The sequence below is a fragment of the Bombyx mandarina genome, chromosome 28 (assembly GCF_030267445.1).
Source record: "Bombyx mandarina strain Sakado chromosome 28, ASM3026744v2".
Lineage (NCBI taxonomy): Eukaryota > Metazoa > Arthropoda > Insecta > Lepidoptera > Bombycidae > Bombyx > Bombyx mandarina.
This window is the reverse complement of record NC_143233.1, coordinates 949747-971608: the sequence shown is the minus strand read 5'-3', so window position 1 is coordinate 971608 and position 21862 is coordinate 949747. Positions and strand designations below refer to the sequence as shown.

Below are 21862 nucleotides of genomic sequence, written 5' to 3'. Positions count from 1 at the left end.
CTACGGGTTCAGATAGCCGCCTAACTTAAGAAAGGAGGTTCGAATTTTATTCGATGGGAAAAAAATATGTTTCGCGCGTAAAAGATGACACATTGACATCTCATACTAGAATATTAATTGTTGTGGGAAACAGAGACTTTTTGGCGGGAACGCGAGGAGCGAAGTTGTGTGAATCGTTTTATTTTGTCTATGTAGTTTTTCTTTAGGTTTAAATATGTAATAACGGTGGTTTATTAACTGTTTAGTACCTGTGATAGTGCACAAAAGTGCACAATTTTACTGAGATTATATGTCATCCTACATTATCACATCTCATCTCATTCCATTTAATTTAATGCCAATTGATCAACGTTCCAAATTAATCAACTTCATTTAATTTCACATCATATTATCACTTTTCATAAAAAAAAAAATAGGCTGTATGGTACGATACCTTTGCCTTTCCAGTTAGAAATATAGAACTACTACTAGTGGAAAACATTGACAGTTTTCCGTCCTTTTTCAACGTGCGCCTTAGGGCCGTAATATCAATCGTAGTTTAAACTAGAGAACACAGTTTAATCTGTCCTTTTCGTTTCTTTTGTAATATCAATGACAGATCATCGACCCAACACAGTTTAAACTATCAATAAGTTTAAACCTTCCCAGAGGGGCGATTAAACCTTCCTTCATGGATTAGATGTCATTTAATGTCATTGTAAATAACGTTAAAAGATTTTGTATTTGGGTGCTTTTGATATTAACCAGTGATATGGAATATTACAATAGTGATTCAGATTCAGATATCGATGATTTAAATTATTTATATATATATTATAGTAGACCGTACGTTATTCGTACAAGAAACAATCAATGGTATGAGTGGGACGATATAGAATTCATACGGCGTTTTCGTGTTTCCAAAACATCAGCACAAGCTATTTTATGTGAAATTGAAAACCAAATTCGTCATCCTACTTCACGGTAAATATTATTTTAATTATATAAAAATCGAATACTTAATAAATTGCTTTCCAAATGAATACGTAAATTACCAAAAAAAAATATTTAACCTGTGTATACCTACTGTACTTATACATTTTGGACATGTAGAAGTTCAGTAGGTAAACACATGCTATATAATTGTTGTATATTTCTGTATTTCATTGCATGTTTGTAATTGCTTGTCATAACTAACTCATTATATTGATTTTTATTATTTCAGGAACAATGCATTGTCCCCAATGAACCAACTCCTGCTTACACTAAGATTCTATGCAACTGGAAGTATGCAAATAACAGCTGGAGATTTCAGTGGAGTACACCAAACTACAGCAGGAAAAACAATTAAAAGAGTAACAAAAGCTATTGCAGCCAACAGATTTAACCATCTTAAACTTCATCTTTCGCCAATTGAACTGCAACAAAATCAAACTGGCTTTTATTCTATTGCTAGATTTCCTTGTGTATATGGTGCTCTAGACTGTACACATATTCGTTTACAATCCCCAGGAGGGCAAAATTCAGAGCATTATAGAAATAGGAAGGGATACTTTTCATTAAATGTCCAAGCAGTATGTACATCCAACCTAAAATTTTTGGATGTTGTTGCTAGGTGGCCTGGTGCTAGTCATGACAGTACTATTTTTGGTAACAGTCGTTTGTGTGCTGTTTTCGAATCAGGACAAATGGGACAAAATATTCTTCTTGGTGATGCTGGGTATGCATTGAAAAACTATTTATTAACACCACTTCAGAATCCAGTGACATCAGCAGAAAAACTTTATAATGAGTCTCATATTCGCACTAGAAATTGTATAGAAAGGTGCTTTGGAATATGGAAAAGACGCTTTCCTGTGTTATCAATTGGTATGAGAGTAAATCTAGAGTTAGTCCAAGACATTATTGTTGCCTGTGCAGTTTTGCATAATATATGCATAAATAACGGAGATAGAATTCCAAGTTTAGACATAGACATAGAAAATTCAATAGATTTGTCTAGCCACCCAATAAATGTTGATAACGGAAATAGTGATAACAACAATCATTTAAAAAGACAATTGTTAATAAATAGTTATTTTAGTATGTTACATTAAATAAACAGATCTTGCATTATAAAAACTGAAATAGTTTAATTATTGTAATAATTTTACAAATAAAACAACTTTTACATAGTGTTTATTTTTTATTTATTTAATTCCTTTTTCTTCAACAATATTTCTAACATTAACAAGTCGCATCTCAATTCATGTTCTTTTTTTTCCTGTTGGGCTTTGTCCCTTATTTGTTCACATCTAAGTTCATGTTCTATTTTATCTTGTTTTCCTTTTTCTTCCAAGTGTTTTAGTTGAGCAATAGCTAGATCCTTTTTTTTTTGTGACAAGTCACCATAATTTTCCATTGTGCTCTTCAAACTCTCTGGATTTCTTCGTAACGGTGTTGACTGTTTTTTTTTCAGAATAAATCGATTGGGGGTACATTCTGAATAACTGATAGAAACTGGAGCTGTGTCTTGGCTGTGCAACTTAAATTTGTCCATCTAAAATAAAGCAAATGTTATAATTTTGACTTGGGACAGGTTATGGGTATACTGTCCATTCTCATGAATGGGAAGCTCAAGGCCAGCAGTGAGATATTTGTGGGATATTAGTATATTAATTCATAGAAAATAATTAGTATACAAAATAACAAATAGGGAATGTACTTGCATGTAGCCTGGCACCAGATTATCTACATTAATTTTAATTTGTAGTTTATTTTTAGTATTTAATTTATTTCAGTTTTTTTTTAATTAGAAGTTTAAATAGATAACAAATAACTATTAAACCAACCATGTTCACACTGCAGTCATCAGTCGGTAGACTATTTTCCTTTCCGGGATTATCTTCTACTTCACTACTCACTGGAAGTTTTATAATTGTTTCTTTACATTCTGGTATCTAAAAAAAAGCATGTGATATATAATAAACATTGATTGAGAAAATACTTTGTAGTATTTTGACCTAGTTACATTTAGTTTTTCATAATTATAGTTGATTAATCTATATTAGCCCAGTATATAATTTATGCAAAGTTTGCCTAAAACCAGATAAGGATTCAAAATGTAAAGAACCTTTAGAATACTCAAAATATTGAAGTAGGTATTAATATTATTACTTTTAATATGTAGAAATGTACCTTATCACAATCAAATCGTGGAGACAATCCTTCCACACTTGGCCCAGCAAGCTCCATTATTATTTCCTCTTCCTGAGTTAGATTTAAAGCCTGCGATGGTCCAGGGCCACCTCCAGTGCAATAAAGGCTTCTTTTATGGTTACTATATTTTCGTTTTAAGGTCTTTTTTAAATTTTCGTATTTAGCCCGCAGAGTTTTCGCGTCTCTTAGGCACATTCCAGAAGAGCTATTGAAATCTTCTGCGAGCTTTTTCCATGTTCCTTCTTTTAATTGATTGTTTACAACGTTTGTTGTTTTGTTTTCTAACACATTCGAATATCTTTTTACTAACGTCGTTAAAAGTTCCGTTTCGGCAGTCGTAAAATTCGCAACTCTTTTCTTATTTTCACTCATTTTGTTGCTTATATTAATAAATATATTTTATCAACACAATTTTAAAAATCCCGATCAGTACCTACTATGTTTAAAATTGGAATAATTCTTTTTAACGTCACTGTCACGTATAATTATTGCCTTATTAATAAAAATGATTAAAAGAATGAATGGATAGTGAACGAAACTGATAATATTGCCATGAAAAAAGCACTGATCGAAGTTTAGTTGATCTCTCCACATTTTCGAATTGATATTACGACACAGGTTTAAGCCATCGATCAACTTTTTCCGTAGATTACGAACTCCATAGTTTAAACTACGATTGATATTACGGCCCTTAGAGAGAAACAGCGAAACCAACATGGCTTGCACGCGCCGATCTGTCAAAGGCACTTCAGTCCAGTATCATAGAAATGTACATTATTTGACTAACAATTACCACACTGCTAATTACTTAATACAGTCTCGGACTAATTGCCCAACCGCGCTGCAACTAAGCTGTTTGAGTTGCGTAAATGTCAACTGTCGCACTTTCTTTAAATAGGAAGTTGGGCCAACATTTACTCCAACAAGCAAACATGTTTGTCGATGTTTGCTTTTGCAATGTAAGACGCAGTCAGTATTGCTTTTAATGCCTTCGAAGGCTGACTTAGAAACAGTTTACTGGTGGTAGGACCTCTTGTGAGTCCGTACGGGTAGGTACCACCGCCCTGCCTATTTCTGCCGTGAAGCAGTAATGCGTTTCGGTTTGAAAGGTAGGGCAGTCGTTGTAACTACACTGAGCTCTTAGAACTTATATCTCAAGGTGGGTGGCGGCATTTACATTGTATGTATGGGCTCCAGTAACCACATAACACCAGGTGGACTCCACCCATCTAAACAATAAATATATAAAAAAAAATCACCTTGAAAATATGTTCATCTTGAGACTTGAGGTCGAATTCTCATATAAATTGGGATCACAGTGATCTTAGATTCAAAACTGAAGCAATAGATTTATTCGGATGTTTTTATAATTCCAAACACACATTACAGTTGTGTAATTAATTTTTTTTTTTATTAATTTTACCGACTTTTATTTTTAATCGCCATATTTGTAGCGTTGGTGGTGTAATGGTCAGCATAGTTGCCTTCCAAGCAGTTGATCCGGGTTCGATTCCCGGCCAACGCATGCTTTTTGGCATTTTTTTCATTGAATTATCAAGTAAGATCCACTTTTAAACATTATTGTAATCTCTTTGATGTTTTTGCTGTATTTTTTAGAGGAATTGGGGATTGGATTCTACAGTCTTATTCCACTGCTTCCCCCACAGATTTCATTATAACAAAAAGATTAGCCCATAACCCTTGTTCCAGTTCCAGATCAAGCTTTGAAAGAGGGATACGAAATATCAGTTTCTATATTTTTACTAGGTCCAGTCCATGCAACTATCTCTTTCGTACGCTCTTTCGTGCGGTTAGAGGGAGTAGAAAGCAAGATAATTTTAACTTTTCTTCTCGGCACCAGATTTCCTCCCGATTTTTTCCGCATTTATTCCGACGGTTTGGAAGGCCTTCAATTATCAACCGAGTCTATTCGCCATGTATGCGACCAGGAAGTACCACAAAAAGTTCACGTCTAGTATCACGTTTTGTCAAACCTTCATAGTCCACTGAGTTTCTCGCCGGATCTTCTCAGTGGGTCGCGATTCCGACCCAATGGTAGATTCTGCGAAGCACTGCTCTTGCTAAGGCTAGTGTTAGCAAATTCTCTCAGGTTGAGCCCGTGAGCTCACCTACACGTCCGAGCGTAACTGGAATAGTACCTTAGGCTACCAACGAATCCTCCTCCACGCTTCGTTTTCCTCATTACTGAGGGTCGTGGCTCCCACGTTGCATCAGTTTCTCCCGTACGATTTCCCTCCATCTGCTGCGATCCTTAGCTCCATGAAGGGCATTGTAAAAGTTGATGCTTAGAGAAGATCGTATTTGGTCCGACCATCTCGTGAGACTACGTCTGGGATGTTTGCCATCTACATTTCCTGTCACCATCAGCTGTTCTAGATTGTGACCCTCTTTACGAGCAATATGTCCGAAGAATTCCAGCAACGAATGGGTACAAAAAAAAGAAACCCTTCTCCAAATAAAACCCCAATCTATTGCCAATTTACAATAAAACACATTTCCAGCTAACATCGAGAATGATGTTTAAAAGGTTTTTGATGCCTTAAACACACAATAAAACACATGTACACACATTAACGCATGAATACGTCATCCTCTTTGTCTTCAAACAAACATGTTCGTAACAAAAGTTTGTACAACCAATTAAGAATGATCATCAATTAATGGGCCGTGCGAGACTGGATGGCTTAGTGCCATCTGACGCTGAATAATAATGCGTTTTCGTGTGAGGAGTAAAGTATGTAGCTCTTTGTTTTTTTTCCTACCTAAGCTGATACCCTTTGGGGCTATATCAGCGTAACCGGGTGAGTAGGAAAACTCACGAGGCTTAAACCGGGAGTGTGGCTAACACTGGCCCTAGCAAGAGTGATGCTTCGCAGAATCTACTACCGGATTGAAAACGCGACCCACTGAGAAGATCCGGCGAGAAACTCAGTGGGCTGTATCTGTGGGTTAATGTTAATTTACTCGTCGAGCCCTACGTCGCAAGCGACGGGTTCGGCGAGGACGGTGACCGGGTCTTTGATGTTGAGTGGTTAACTGGAACCGATGGCAGTTGCGACGCTGTCCCGTACCATAGGTAATTACAAAAACGTATAAGTTTACGAGTTATTGCATCACGCGATTTCTTCATTAAAACATTTGTTCGTGAATATGTCTTACCTATTGTATTATTTAACAAATCTACGTTGCTGCATTTTTTGATTTCATTCATTGGTTTTTTTTTGTAATTGCCCTTGTAGGCTGACGAGCCACCTGGTTACCGTCGCCCATGGACTTCAGGAATGCCAGGGGCAGAGTCAAGACGCTGCCTACCAAAACTGAAACTGAAATTTGAAACTTCGGCATCATTATAGTCTCGACGCTGGCCGTTGTACCTTAGTACCCTAGTATTGGGTGTATTTACAGCAAACAAGGCAAGAAAACGCTAACCTGGTGCCGTCGAACAATGAACCCGATTGCTCATCATACAGGCAATATGATGATATGCAATACCCAGGGGCCAATAACACCAGATAATATGAAAAGGTTCGGGACAGCTGTGGAACTTTGGGTTGGTCAAAAAAGTATTTATTTGGGAGTGGGCAGCGAAACGGCATGGGTTAATACAGCGAAGCAGCAAGTGGTGGTGTTACTCATTGTGATATGCTCAATAATGTGGTAAGCGGGTAGCAGAGAATTAGTTGTGCCTTCCATGCTGATTTCTATAAGCGATCGTAACCACTCACCATTCACAGGTGGCGTACGCTGGTCTGCGTACAAAGATAATAAAACAATTAACAAAACATCCACCTTGGCTGTTCAAAATCTCTTATAAAGATTTTTTTTATAAGAATACAATTTCGCACTAGCCCATTTGTCATTAGTCATAGTTGGCCCAACATGAAACCCAAGGGTTTGACAAACATTTAATATTAGCGTTAAGTCCACAGGTTTGCGCAACATAGACATTGGCGTCTGCATGTCTGTGATAAGGCACTTAGTAAACTTTACAGGAATGCCAATCTTACAGCCATACAAATAAGGTTGAATATCGCTTGAATTGAGTTCACACTATTGTAACGAAATGGTCAGTTGGCTTTTATTGTTTAAAACAAAACCGAGAGCTTGCAGTCATACATGAATAGGTCGTTTTCATGAATACATCTACGAAAAGTCAACTTCTAAAGCTTTTATTGGAACGTACGAACGTTTAGTCGAACGTAGGCCATAGTAGGAGTCAGCATTAGTCTTACTAAGTAACCAACTCAAATCTAAACTAGCAAACTAGCAATCAATGATGTGCTCATTTGAAATTGGCTAGTTGTCATTATTACCTTTCGAATTGAAAGTTCTAGAATTGAAAGGTCCTCAATTCACTGGTGAGATTCTAAAAGGTGCTCGTAGTTGCGATGCATAAAACCCCTTTTGAAGTGATAACTTCTTAGTTCTTATGGGAGGGTAAACCGCTTCGTAACGTAACGCGTTACGGCGCCAGTTCGTCTGCCTTCTCTTTATCTCACGGTCTTCCTTCTCTTTCTCTCACGCATACGGCAGCGGTACTGAGACCGTATGTAGCTCCTAGCTATTTATATATCTTTTATCAATTTACGTTACAATTTTCCTTACATTATAATATTAATAAACATAAAATTTAAGTAATTAGTTGTCCCCCAGTATTCGAAATTCGACTATAATTAATTGAAATTATAAGTTTGAACAGTATTATGGTTCTATTGTCAAAGATTATACTTTTTTAATCACAGATTTCGCCGAGACTACACTATATACAGATAATATAATAAATATTCTCAATTAGACCACATACTTCAGCAATAAACAAATAGCACATATGCGTGTGTGTGTGTGTGTCTGTCAAATACATATATGGTAGTGTGTGTAATGTTTTTTTTGTTTATTGATTTAATGTACTTTTACGGCAGACCAATGTAACCAATGATATTTTATATGTAAAAAGAAGCAGATATGTTTCACGCGCACGTCAAGTGAAGACTCGAAAACAGGCCAATTGGGACGTTTCGTCTTTAGACGCGTCTAAACAAATGCAATAATAATAAAACAAGTGCAATCGTTCCAATTATAGCTATCTTTTTTACTCACGCGCTTATCCCATCTTTTGTACTCTTCATTAATGCTACTTGTCAACATGTGTGTGCACTATATCGGTAGGTATGTACATATATATGGCGCGATCAGATTTGAAGAGTAAGCTACTATGAAGATAACATATCTGTTGTATAAAAAATCATTGAATGTAACAGAATTATAGCTCACGTTCCTATTTATGTTCACCGAACGTAACTATGGAAAACGGCGCACTAGTAATATGGTAATAACCAGTTTTCCCACGCGCTCAATAGGTCTGTGTGACAATGTGAAATTACTAGACGCGTTCGCGCTCCACCTGATTTCCTCCATTTACCGGATCTCATTTATTTATTATTCTATGGTAAATTGTGTACTTGACGTATATTTTTAATGAATGCTATTCAAATGCTTCGAAACCACAGTGCGAAATCTATATATTAACTAGCTGTACTCGTCCGGTTCGCTGGACATTTAAAATTAACATTATTATTTCTCACCCTCACAAAGATTCTCATCATTAACGCCCGTGCAACTGGTGTAGGGAGTCCAACACTCATATAAATATTATCCATTAAGTACATGTATTTTCTACATGGACACCAAGTTTCAAGTCAATCGGATGCACGGTTCAGTAGTTATAACGGAACATCCGTAAAAATCACTGTAGATTTATACCTATATATTAGTATAGAAGTATAGATACACAAATGAAAATACATTTTTTACTGGTGGTAGGACCTCTTGTGAGTCCGCGCGGGTAGGTAGCACCACCCTGCCTATTTCTGCCGTGAAGCAGTAATGCGTTTCGGTTTGAAGGGTGGGGCAGCCGTTGTAACTATAGTGAGACCTCAGAACTTATATCTCAAGGTGGGTGGCGAATTTACGTTGTAGATATCCATGGGCTCCAGTAACCACTTAACACCAGGTGGGCTGTGAGCTCGTCCACCCAACTAATCGATAAAAAAAAAAAAACGTGAAGCAAAAACTTTGTGCCCCTTTTTACGAAAATTGCGCGGACAGAGGATTATGAAATTTCCCACACTTATAGAGAATATAGAGAAAGAGTGCACATTGTTAATAATATTTTTATTATGCATAAAATTTTATATATCAATAAAAAAACATTACAAACACTACCGTGTATTTGACACAAACACGCATATATACTCTTTTGTTTATTGTCAAACTTTGTTATTGTTTAAAGTCTGTAGTTAAATTGAGAATATATTAATATTGTTTGTCTTCAATATTATTTGTCTACAGTATAGTTTTGGCGAAACCTGTGATTATATAATAGATGTAAAGTCTTTGACAATATAACCATAATAATGTTCAAACTTATAATATCAATTAATTATAGTAAAATTTCGACTACTGATATATAATAATAGATACGTAATTTAAAAAGAGTACTATTCGGTAATCAAAACTTTGTTAACTTAATAAGAATTCTCACGCTTAGCAGTCCGATAACAATTGTCAGAGTATTGTCATTAATAATGTCAACAACATTTGTCTATGTTTACAATTTTGATAACGAAAAATGCTGTGAATGAGAAAACGGTCTGATATGGGATCAAATTAGGTGATTGCGCGCTTGATGACATATATACCATCAGGCTATTTCCTTTTTGACAGATCGAGCTAGTGATTGGCACAACGGATATTTCGATTATTGAATCGGGTATTGATATCTCAATGGGTATGTATGATCGATAATCGAAAAGGTACAATTTGCGTAATTTATGGTGGTAGGATCTCTTGTGAGTCCGCGCGGGTAGGTACCACCACCCCGCATCTTTCTGCCGTGAAGCGGTAATGCGTTTCGATTTGAAGGGTGGGGCAGCGGCTGTAACTATACTTGAGACCTTAGAACTTATATCTCGAGGTGGGTGGCGCATTTAGTTGTAGATGTCTACGGGCTCCAGTAACCCCTTAACACCAGGTGGGCTGTAAGCTCGTCCACCCAACTAAGCAAGGCAGTCTTAGAACGTAATTGTACCATTAAAGAATTATTGAAACCATTAATTATTGAAACCAGTACAATTAGTATCATAAGTTTCAATTTAATTTGAGTCGTGGTCTGCCTTTAGAAACTGTTGAGATCAAATTAGAATTTTTTTACCCTTGTAGGCAGAGAAACATACGGCCCACTTGATGGTAAGTGGTTACCGTCGCTCATGGACGTCAGCAATGCCAAAGTCTGTGTCCACTGCCTCTGTGTTTTATAGCATACTAGGTGACCCGGCGAACTTTGTTCCGCCTTAGAGGCAATAGGTAAATGAGCAGACTTTCAAGGTAATTTTTTTTTCAGTTAACCACAGACTACGTTACGTTTAGCTGTCAGTTGGGTTTTGTTATTCCATATCAGTTGCGTTTTGTTATACCACGTTTTATGTCACGTCCCATGGGAACGTGATAAAAAGTATCCTATGTCCTTCTCCTGGTTCCCACCAATTTTCAGCCAAATCAGTTCAGCCGTTCTTGAGTTATAAATAGTGTAACTAACACGACTTTCTTTTATATATATAGATTTATAACATATATTTATTTTAATTTCATATAATTCAATTCCACAAATAGTGACGTACAAACGCGCTAATTATAATTACTTAATAAATAAATCGCTAATAACAAATACGAGTATTGAAAGTCCGTACACGTAATAAGCAAGCGCTAACTGCTTCGACCTGCATAATAAATATTTATTGAGACAAAGAACAACATAAAAATTAAATACATTTATTTAATATATATTACTGGACTTGTAGTTCCACAACACTAAAGTTAATATGCCCATGGGTTCCGGTAAACACTTATGATCAAGTGGTCCGTATTCTGGTCTGCCCATATTTTCTAATATAAAAGTGTATTAGTAATTCTAATGTGTGATGCGTGAGTCGTAATCCCAAAATACGGTGAATATCTTCAAGCAGAGGCTTGATTGTGCGCCAGGCTTTGCTGTTGTCCATGAGCAGCAGTGACTATTTACTATCACGTGCGCTGTATGCTCATCTATCTACAAGCAACGAAAAAATAATAATGTTGTAATATGTATTTCTATTTGTAACTAGCTGACCCGGCAGACTTCGTAGTGCCTCAATCGATAAATAAAAGACCTAAACTTTTGTATAAAATCAACTTAAAACAAACAAAAGGAATCCGTCCGACGGGGGGGACATCAAAGGAAAATCAAAATTGTTATTTTTATTTAATTCCGAGCATTTTCATATTTATCTACTTTTTAAACCTTCTCTGGACTTCCACAAATAATTCAAGACAAAAATTAACCAAATCGGTCCAGCCGTTCTCGAGTTTTAGCGAGACTAACCAACAGCGATTCATTTTTATATTATTTGTAATGTAATATAATTTTCCCATATTACATTCTATTTCCTAAGGTAATGCTTATTAAGTTCATATTCTCCTATTTTATCAACGCTGTTAAAAAGCCCGTTCTTCGTATTACGTATGATCTCATAAGTACCTCAGAAGGCCGCACTAATCTTGGATATTTCTTGTGAAAAGCAACCACTAAAACTGAGAAATAAGTGTGTGTAGTGAAATTAACCCGATGATATCGAAGACTTATCGTGACCTCTTAACTGAGGCTAAAGCACCTGACCAGTTCGTCAGAGTTCTGGCTTTTCCTAACATCAACACTAAAGATAAATAAGTTTTTACCTCGAACGATTTTACTACACTACGTTCTATCACTTCGCGTAGAGTTCGTTTTGTGGGAAACAAGAAACGCAAAAAAAATAATTTAAGACAAACACAGCCAACACATTAAAACATGAAAACTAGACGTCTGTGGCTTTTAGCTTCGATAAATCTTCTTTAAGCGCCACCCGCAACGGAATTATGCGGCTCTTCGGCGATCTCCGAAGACAATTAGAACGGTGATAACGTAAATATTTGTCGAAAATCACGCACGGATTAATACGCGAACTGAAAATTTACACCCACGCCCGCGCCCGCTTCTATTGATGCTATGCCCGTGCGATTTATTCGTAATGTTGCCGTGTATTGAAAAGTAATCTTTCACAAGCATCTTATCTTATCTTATACCTTTAAACGAGCAATTCTTGTATATATGTATATATATAATCTGAATCTCGGATACAGCTCCAACGATTTTCATAAAATTTAGTATACAGGGGATTTCGGGGGCGATAAATCGATCTGGCTACGACTTATTTTCTTGTTTTATTCGTGTTTTCAATAATCAACTCTTCCCGACATCTATTGGCGAATAATAATACTATTGTTCTTAATTAAGGCAACTAACCGCTTTGAAGACACAATAAGATGGCGTTATCAAAAAAAAAACCAAGCAATGCTATCGGTCATCATCTAGTTTATGTGCTAAGTGAATTATTGTAAGTATCTCCTACGCTATTGTCTCTCGTCAAACATTAATAGTGTTTGATTTGCGACAATCTCCGGCTTCCGTGATCGTGCAGAGAAGCTAAATAAATAAGATTTTAGTCTAATATTATTTTTAAATAAATAAAAAGGCGATTTTGAGTTTTTAAAATGAGAACATTAATTATTACATCCTTAGATTAATAGTTTTGTTGCTTTCGCGTAAACAAGTTTCTGTTACAGTTTCATGACACGCCTTATTATTAGTAAACCCTCAGATTTCGCTTTGGGGGTCCTAGGCGCGGTATATCTAAAATCGATTAAAATCACTGTTGCCCAACAACTTGTGTCCGTGCCTTCTTATTCTGAGTCGGTATCTTCATTGCTGAAGGTAGTGTCTAATTTGAAATGTTGATCACTCGATGCACTATGCTTTCCCACGTCTTCCTGTCCTCGGCGGTCTTTATAGCCTCGGTCATTGGCAGGCCGGTGAGCGTCTTTACCAGATCAGACCGTAGGTAGTTGAGCGTCCGCCTGGTCTTCTCCCGTCAACTTGACCAACTACCATCAGTTTCTCTAAGTTATTGGGGCCTCTACGGGCGATGTGTCCGTGCCTTAAATGAGATAAAACTCAACCGAGAGTATGAAAGGCCTAGTGACGCGTCAAAAGACGCCTGTCCTGTCTCGTCGTCTCAATAGCCCTGACTGGGTCCGGGGTAAGGAACCGGCTGTGATGAGCAGCAGGAGTTTTTAGTGAGGTTCAACTTCCACATACATCCGGTGGTTTTCTTCTGTGGAAAAAAGAAAAAAAAAGTCTGCGGACTATCTGAAGTCCGCTATTGTTAGCGCCGCCAACTCGTACTCTTGGGATACCTAACTATTCCAGAAGCTGCGTCAATTGGTTGGCGCACTCAGACATAGATCGGTTCATATGGCGATATGTGGGGTCTGCCTCCCCAGTCCCCAAACCATAACAAAACGAACAGATTTCCTGAGCCTTCGAATATAAAAATAAAGTGGCCGTTGTCTATATATACTCTTAGCTTAGCCGATATCTATACGACCAGCATTTACGCTAACAGTACCGAAATATCTGGTATCAATACCATAAAATAGTACGTTTTAACTTATCGTATAAAAAAATCGCGAGGACGTTGGATTATTATTAACCTGATATTAATTACCTAATCTAAATGTTAAGATCACAAAGTTTAAAAGTATCCGTTAAAACTTTTCGCCTTAGCTCCGAACTGCCGTAAATCCTTTATCTATATTATCGAGATAGTCGCGTAATATTTAATCCTTGACAACCCCACACGTTTCGTTTACTTGAAAGTGTATAATAACAAATAATATTATTGTTCGACTGTGCTCTCTGTGTAGAATGGATTCTTAAAATAAGTAGGCGGCTGCTTAGACCGCCCAGGTTTTGGTCTATTCTGTCTAAATTAGGAAGTTAGGTACAGGTGTACCTACTGTTACTGCAAGTGCGGACGCATAGCAAAGTACATAGGAGACATAAAAGATTGAAAGTTTCAAACCGTAATGTGTGATCGCTGGTCAAAAAATTGGACGGAAACCACCCAAAACGTCTTCCGATCAATATAATTTTTTTCATTGCTTAGATGGGTGGACGAGCGTACAGCCCATCTGGTGTTAAATGGTCACTTCTAAGGTCTCAGTATAGTTACAACCCTTCAAACCGAAACGCATTGCTGCTTTACCGCAGAAATAGGCGGGGTGGTGGTATCTACCCGTGCTGACTCACAAGAGGTCCTACCACCCGTAAAATAGACGGGGTAATATTCATAGTTTGTATTTATATAGTTAGTCAGTTTTTTTTTAAATTGATAAATAAGTCATAAATAAGTACCACCACCCTTCCTATTTCTGCCGTGAACCAGTAATGCGTTTCGGTTTGAAGAGCGGGGTAGCCGTTGTAACTATACTTGAGACCTTAGAACTTATATCTCAAGGTGGGGGGCGTATTTACGTTGTAGATATCTATGGGCTCCAGTAACCACTTAACAACCAGGTGGGCTGTGAGCTCGTCCACACATCTATGAAAAAAAAGGTACTCAGGTTGTCCCAGAAATAAAAACTGCTCCAAAACAATATTAAGCCGCATTCTTTCTATACTGTAATCTATATATTAATACGTGAAGCAAAAACTTTGTATCCCTTTTTACGAAAATTGCGCGGACGGAGGAGTATGAAATTTTCCACACTTATAGAGAATATAGAGAAGAAGTGCACAATGCTAATATTTTTTTCAAATAATGCATAAAAGATACATTAAATCAATAAAGAAAACATTACACACACACTACATACCATGTATTTGACGCACACACGTATGCATACTATTTATTGTCAAACTTTTGTTCTTGACGCCTGTTGTCAAATTGAGAATAGATTAAATATTGTTTCTTTGTAGTATTTATTAATATTTTTTTATAGTGTAGCCTTGGCAAAATTTGTGATTATAGAAGTATAAAATACAATAGTGTACAAACTTACAATTCCAATTAATTATAGTCGAATTTCGACTACTGCGGGACCTCTAGTTTTTTGTAATTATGCCTAAAAGCACATTAAATCAATAAATAAAAACATTACACACATTACCATGTATTTGACACACAACACACCCATATATACTGTTTTATTTATTATTAAAGTCTGTTGTCAAATTGGGAATAGATTAATATTGTTTGTCTTTAAAATTATTTGTCTATAGTGTAGCCTTGGCGAAAGCTCTGATTGTAGCAGTATATAAAGGCTTTGACAATAGAACCATAATAATTTGCAATCTTCTAATTTAAATTAGTTCGACCTTCGAATTTCGACCACCAGGCGACAACTAGTTTGTTTTAATCCTTGTGGCGTAATAGATAAGACGTCCGGCGTAATCGTATCGTGCGATGCGTATGTGTCCGTGTTCGAATCCCGCAGGAAGGTATCGATTTTTTTGATAAAATTTACTAGGTTCTTAGTTCAAATATGACTTCCTTGATCGAGAAATAATAATAATAACAATGTAATAAAAATAATACACGCCAAAAATCTCAAATGTTAATGTGGCGGTCATCTCATTGATATGTAACCGGCTCCAGTAATATCGCATGTGCCGTCAACTCATTCACCGGTAGATGCAATAAACTTTACTGGTGGTAGGACCTCTTGTGAGTCCGCGCGGGTGGGTACCACCACCCTGCCTATTTCTGCCGTGAAGCAGTAATGCGTTTCGGTTTGAAGGGTGGGGCAGCCGTCGTAACTATACTTGAGACCTTAGAACTTGTATCTCAAGGTGGGTGGCGCATTTACGTTGTGGATATCTATGGGCTCCAGTAACCACTTAACACCAGGTGGGCTGTAAGCTCGTCCACCCAATTAAGCAATAAAAAAAAAAAAAACCTGCATTTTTTATTGTGTCATGTGTTATGTAGTTATTTGTAACGCATACTTCGTAACGCTATGTCTTTCCTATAATTACGTTGTTATCAAACATTTAACGTTGTGTTGCTAGAATATTATACTCTGAGAGGCTCTTAATGAGAGCGAATTAACATTAATACCGATTTCGTACGGTTAGTAAAAAAATATCAACTATAAATTTTATAAATCTTTTAGAAAATCGTGCGCCTTGGATTGGCGAAACCAAATAGCCTATAGTAGGTATTTAAAAGTGTTAGAATCGAAGCTGAAATATTTATTTAATAATAATAATTAATTTTTATTTTAAAATTAAATTCCATATGAAGTATAAGTAATACAAAATCTTTCTTAAAAAAAGCAGTTCATTTTATTTATTTTACATTGCCCATGGCTGGTCTTGAGCCAACATGGACTTCATTCCAGTGCCTCAGTATAGGGCAGTATGACGGCTGCCCCACCACCCTTCAAACCGAAACGCATTATTGCTTTACGGCAGAAATAGGTAGGGTGGTGGTACCTACCCGTGCGGACTCACAAGAGGTCCTACCACCAGCAAATCCTGGATCCCTTAAATTAAACCAATAGATCCGAAAGATTCTGTCAGATTAATTAACGAAAAAATAATTTTATTTATTTCGTGCTTTTCTTGCCGACGGTACATTGGATCGTGACTACGCTCAATAAATAACAGTTAACCAGTAAACCGATAGATCGAAAACAATAAAACTTTTATTGAAGCAATTATATGCAATTACTTGGTATTGAAAGGCGTTCCCGCAATCGTGTTCTTGTCTCAACTATTTCAGATCTACATTACTGATAGCGAGCATTGCGGAAGACAGACACGGATCTAATGGTAGTTTGAGAGCAAAACAAATATTTATTGTTTCGAATTATAGTATTAAAATATCTATAGATTAGATCTATAAACTAACTAGCTGTACCCGTCCGCTTCGCTGGGCGTTTAAAATTAACATTATTATTTCTCACCCCCACAAAGATTCTCATCATTAACGCCCCCGCAACTGGTGTAGGGAGTCCAACACATATATTAATGTTAGCCTATCCATTAAGTACATATATTTTCTACATGGATACCAAGTTTCAAGTTAATCGGATGCGTGGTTCAGTAGTTATAACGGAACATCCGTAAAAACCACTGCAGATTTATAATAGGTTGGGGAAAAAGTCTTTTCGCATTATAATATGTATGAACTCGTAATGAAATCTCTTTGGCTATACTATTACCTATTATATAGTATCATTATAAGTTTAAATTTTAAAGAAGATAATTCCAAATTTAAATTAGGAAAATTTGTGATTTTTATTTATTTTTCGTACTGTCAAGATGAGTGAATCTAATCTACCTATATATTTATAAGTATGTAAGTATGTTTATCAGTGTCTGGTACCAGGGTGGTAACACAGGGAATCCTAAATCGACACCGGATGACCGTGCGTGATTTGTTCCCAGTTATTAATATCTATATATTAATACGTGAAGCAAAAACTTTGTATCCCTTTTTACGAAAATTGCGCGGACGGAGGAGTATGAAATTTTCCACACTTATAAGAGAATATAGAGAAGAAGTGCACAATGCTAATATATTTTTAAAATAATGCATAAAAGATACATTAAATCAATAAAGAAAACATTACACACACTACATACCATGTATTTGACGCACACACGCATGCATACTATTTATTGCCAAACTTTTGTTCTTGACGTCTGTTGTCAAATTGAGAATAGATTAAATATTGTTTGTCTTTGTTAATATTTTTTATAGTGTAGTCTTGGCGAAATTTGTGTTTATAGAAGTATAAAATACAATCATAATAGTGTACAAATTTACAATTCCAATTAATTATAGTCGAATTTCGACTACTGCGGGACCTCTAGTAGTTATTATTATCACAGCTTTCACGTTTTTCCCAACATTACGGCTCTTAACATAGTATGTGTGTAAAATGCCTTTATAATTCATATTATAAACACAATATTGAACAATTCGAACTAAATAATTCAAAACAAAGCTATTTATCATCTGATGTTTCAAGGGTCTTAAAATGAAAGGTATTTGTGGCGTCTGTACGAGAATATGAACCTTAAATCTTGTGATTTAAAGACGGAATTACAATGCGATAGCGTTGCATAACGTTCTCTGTGCTTTGAAGAAAGCAATGCTTGTTTCTGATACTCGATATGGGGTGCGTCTCCAATGGTCAACGATATTTTGTGTTGTTATTTCAGGCGATACTTTTTTTTGTAGGCGCTGTGTTTCATTATGGGTTCGTATTTACTTGTAATGGAACATGCTTATTATGCGCGTATAGGACACAAACATACACCATTTTATTTTGTTACTAGCGACCCACCCTCGCTTCGCTTCGGAAACTGTAATTTATTATTAACTTCTCCACTATTTAATGGATGTTATTATACATATAAACCTTCCTCTTCAATCACTCTATATATTAAAAAAAACTGCATCAAAATACGTTGCGTAGTTTTAAAGATTTAAGCATACATAGAGATATAGGGACAGAGAAAGCGACTTTGTTTTATACTATGTAGTGAAGATGATTAATACAGAACTAAAACCTTAAATCTTTCACTCAGTATTCAATTATTAGGGAACTCCTGGTGCTTAAGGTGTTTACTAAATTTTTGTGAGTAGTAAATATAATTAAAACACCTTTTTTTTTATTTATTGCTTCGATAGATGGACGAGCTCACGGCCTATCTAATGTTAAGTGGCTACTGAAGCCTATAGACATAAAAATGTCAATCCTGCTACACACTTTGAGAGACAAATTCTAAGATCTCAGTTTTAGAGTACATCGGCTGAGTACCCTTCAAATCCAAATGCGTTACTGCTTCAGGTCTTAAATACGTAGGGTTGTGATACTTTCCACCACTCTGCTTATGTGTTGAAATAATATGATGGCAAAAATAACACCGGCCGACAAATGAACATTTTTTGAAAGTTGTTTGTATTTGAGCCACAAATATCACCAATTTATACTATTTTAAACACAAAAACACCTACATATTTGCCCTATCACATCAGATTTTTTTAAAAGAAGGAAAAGGCATTTTTTTTCAAAATTTAACCAAAAAATCAATAATCATACTACAAAAACATATATTTGAACATTTACAAAGAAAACACTGAGTTTAAACAATGCTGCAGGACTATTTAGAGTGACATCTTTTACGTTTCGCGACAAAGTTACGTCTGGGTGTAGTTTTTTTGTGAGTATCTTCAGTAATATCACGTGTCAGTGACCAGCAGTAATCAGCCATCACATTCACATTCCATCGACCTTGGTACCTGGTCTCCATAGTTTTTATGTCCTGATGAAACCTTTCTCCCTGCTCTTCACTGTAATCACCAAGATTATCAGGAAAAAAGTCCACATGTGAATCTAGAAAGTGGAGTTTTATGCTCATATTACACCCCAATTTTTGATACTTATCCAATAAGTTTGCAACCTTATTTTTACAGTCGGGATGTTTATTATTTTCTAGAAAATTGTTGACAGCATCTTTGAATGCCAGCCAAGCATCTGATTCAGTGTTATTCATTGTGGCATCAAATTTTTCATCAGCCATCAAAGATCTGATTTGCGATCCATCGAACACTCCTTCTTTAATTTTTGTATCAGATAATCTTGGAATTCTTTTACACAGGTATTCAAAACTAGCATTGTTTTTATCCAATGCTTTAACGAACTCTTTCATCATACCGAGTTTGATATGAAGCGGAGGTAGTAAAATTTTTTCAGGACTAATTAATTTTTTTCGTATAACGTTTTTTGTTCCTACTTTGAAATTTTTACAAGGATTCCATTATTTTTGAACGTAGTGCTTGTCTCGTGCTCTACTGTCCCACTCGTACAAGAAGCATGGAAATTTTGTATATAAGTAAACAAAAATATAAAAAATATATATAAGTAAAACGTAAGAATTTTTTAAAAATAAACACACTAATTTCAGTAAAAAGTTTATAAACAAAGTAACTGTAGAGGTTTATTTGCATGTAACTTGTTTCGAATGGGTGTGTCGTTGTTGCAAATAATATATTTCCTCACGAGAGGTCGCACGATTCGAGAAAAGAGCGCCAAAATCTAAAATTTAATTTATTTTAATCAAAAAATTTAAAATAGCCAATGTCTTAACTTTTTTAAAAACCTGATGTGATACGATAAAATGAGGTATAATTTCGTGATCAGCACTACCAAATTAGTGGAAAAAAATAATCAGAACTTGAACAAGGAAAATGATGTCGGCCAGTGTATAATATATTTAACTGTAAAAATAGTATAATATCATTAATAACCTTAATATCTACGACATGCGAATGGAATGGAATGGAAATACAATATTATATGCTTGAATGAATTTTTTAATAACTAAATGTGGCAGGTAGCCATCATACAACGCAAGATGTGTGGTGGTAACCATTACAGAACACAAGATATTTGACAGATGCCTGGATCTCGCTTACGATATTTTCAAGATAAGCTTGCTTATATACAAGTTCCGAACAACAACATTCGGACCGTCGGTCTACCGGGTAATATCACCTCTCTCTCTCTTTTTTTTTCCTGCTTAGTTCCAGTTTAGGTAGGGAGTCACGGGGCTCAAACCGGAGTGATGCTAACACTGACCCTAGCAAGAGCAGTGCTTCGCAGAATCTACCATCGGATCGGAAACGGGACCAACTGAGAAGATCCGGTGAGAAACTCAGTGGGCTATGTCTATGGGTTAATTCGCTCATCGAGCCCTTCGTCGCAAGCGGCGGGCTACAAATTAGTTCTGTAATGGCTACCGCCACACTTAATAGTTTTTTTTTGTCGTGCGACATTGCGAACGCGCTTCAAGTGGCCGGCTATATGCAGTGTTCGGTAATGTCTACCAGAAACGTTTTGTGTTCATACGTATGTATTTATATGGTATACGTATGCATCTATATATATTGTTGGACCGGGATTTGTGTTCTAATCGGCTCTCAAATATGGTTTAGGAAAAAATATTGATTGATTTTGACAAGTGGAGTAATGCGAGCTTAAGATCACACGGAAAACAATCGATCTCTTAAATAAGTAAAAGGTGTTATAATGCTGATAATGGTTAGTTTTCTTTACTAAAAAATGAAAACAATTAGTGACATTTTCTTCTTTTTTTGTAAGCTGTTTTATTTTGTGTAGTAGCTTCTGATAAATTTAAGCTTTAACTCTAAAAAAAATTTTTTTTTCAGTATCGTAAAAAATAAGATATATCTAAATAAAAGTTCATGGACTAGGGTTTAACTTCGACAATTGTGCGACGAACTATTTAAATTTATTACGATTAGTAGCTTTGTCGAATATTAATGATTGTTGATGTACTATACCAAATAGACGCTGCTTGATGCCGATTCTATTTGTCTATTTATCTATTTGGTATAGTACAGTCTCGAATGGTGAATTTCTTCGGACACGTTTCGCGACGAGATGGCCGGTCCATAGAACGCCTCGTTGTACAGGGAAGCGTTGATGGTACAAGACCGCGCGGGAGGCTACCAATGCGGTGGACCGACCAAATTAAAACTGCAGTGGGAGGTCCCCTAAATGAGTGCAGTAAAATAGCCTCGACAGGGAGAGATGGCGGGACATCGTGAGACGCATCAAGTCTGCCCCTTCCAACACTACATGACGATCACGACCACTCTGTCAAGAGTGACACGACTGAGAAGAAGAAGAAGTGTTGATGTATTGTCTATGA

At 36.2% G+C, this 21862-nt stretch overlaps 2 protein-coding genes and 1 non-coding gene across 3 annotated transcripts in view; 2 read left to right on the top strand and 1 right to left on the bottom strand.

The window, feature by feature from the left end:
- LOC114249836 (facilitated trehalose transporter Tret1) overlaps positions 1 to 21862 on the top strand; it is a 127695-nt gene that overhangs the window by 32815 nt on the left and 73018 nt on the right. The gene's annotated exons all lie outside the window — the stretch shown is intronic.
- LOC114249236 (uncharacterized) lies at positions 2165 to 4553 on the bottom strand. The gene is made up of 3 exons (XM_028182730.2): positions 3157 to 4553; positions 2811 to 2918; positions 2165 to 2518 (listed from the first exon to the last, which is right to left on the bottom strand). Exons 1-3 carry the CDS (start codon positions 3547 to 3549, stop codon positions 2165 to 2167), a joined length of 855 nt encoding a protein of 284 aa, XP_028038531.2. The 5' UTR covers positions 3550 to 4553.
- TRNAG-UCC (transfer RNA glycine (anticodon UCC)) lies at positions 4631 to 4702 on the top strand. The gene has a single exon. It is a non-coding gene; the product is annotated as a tRNA-Gly (tRNA).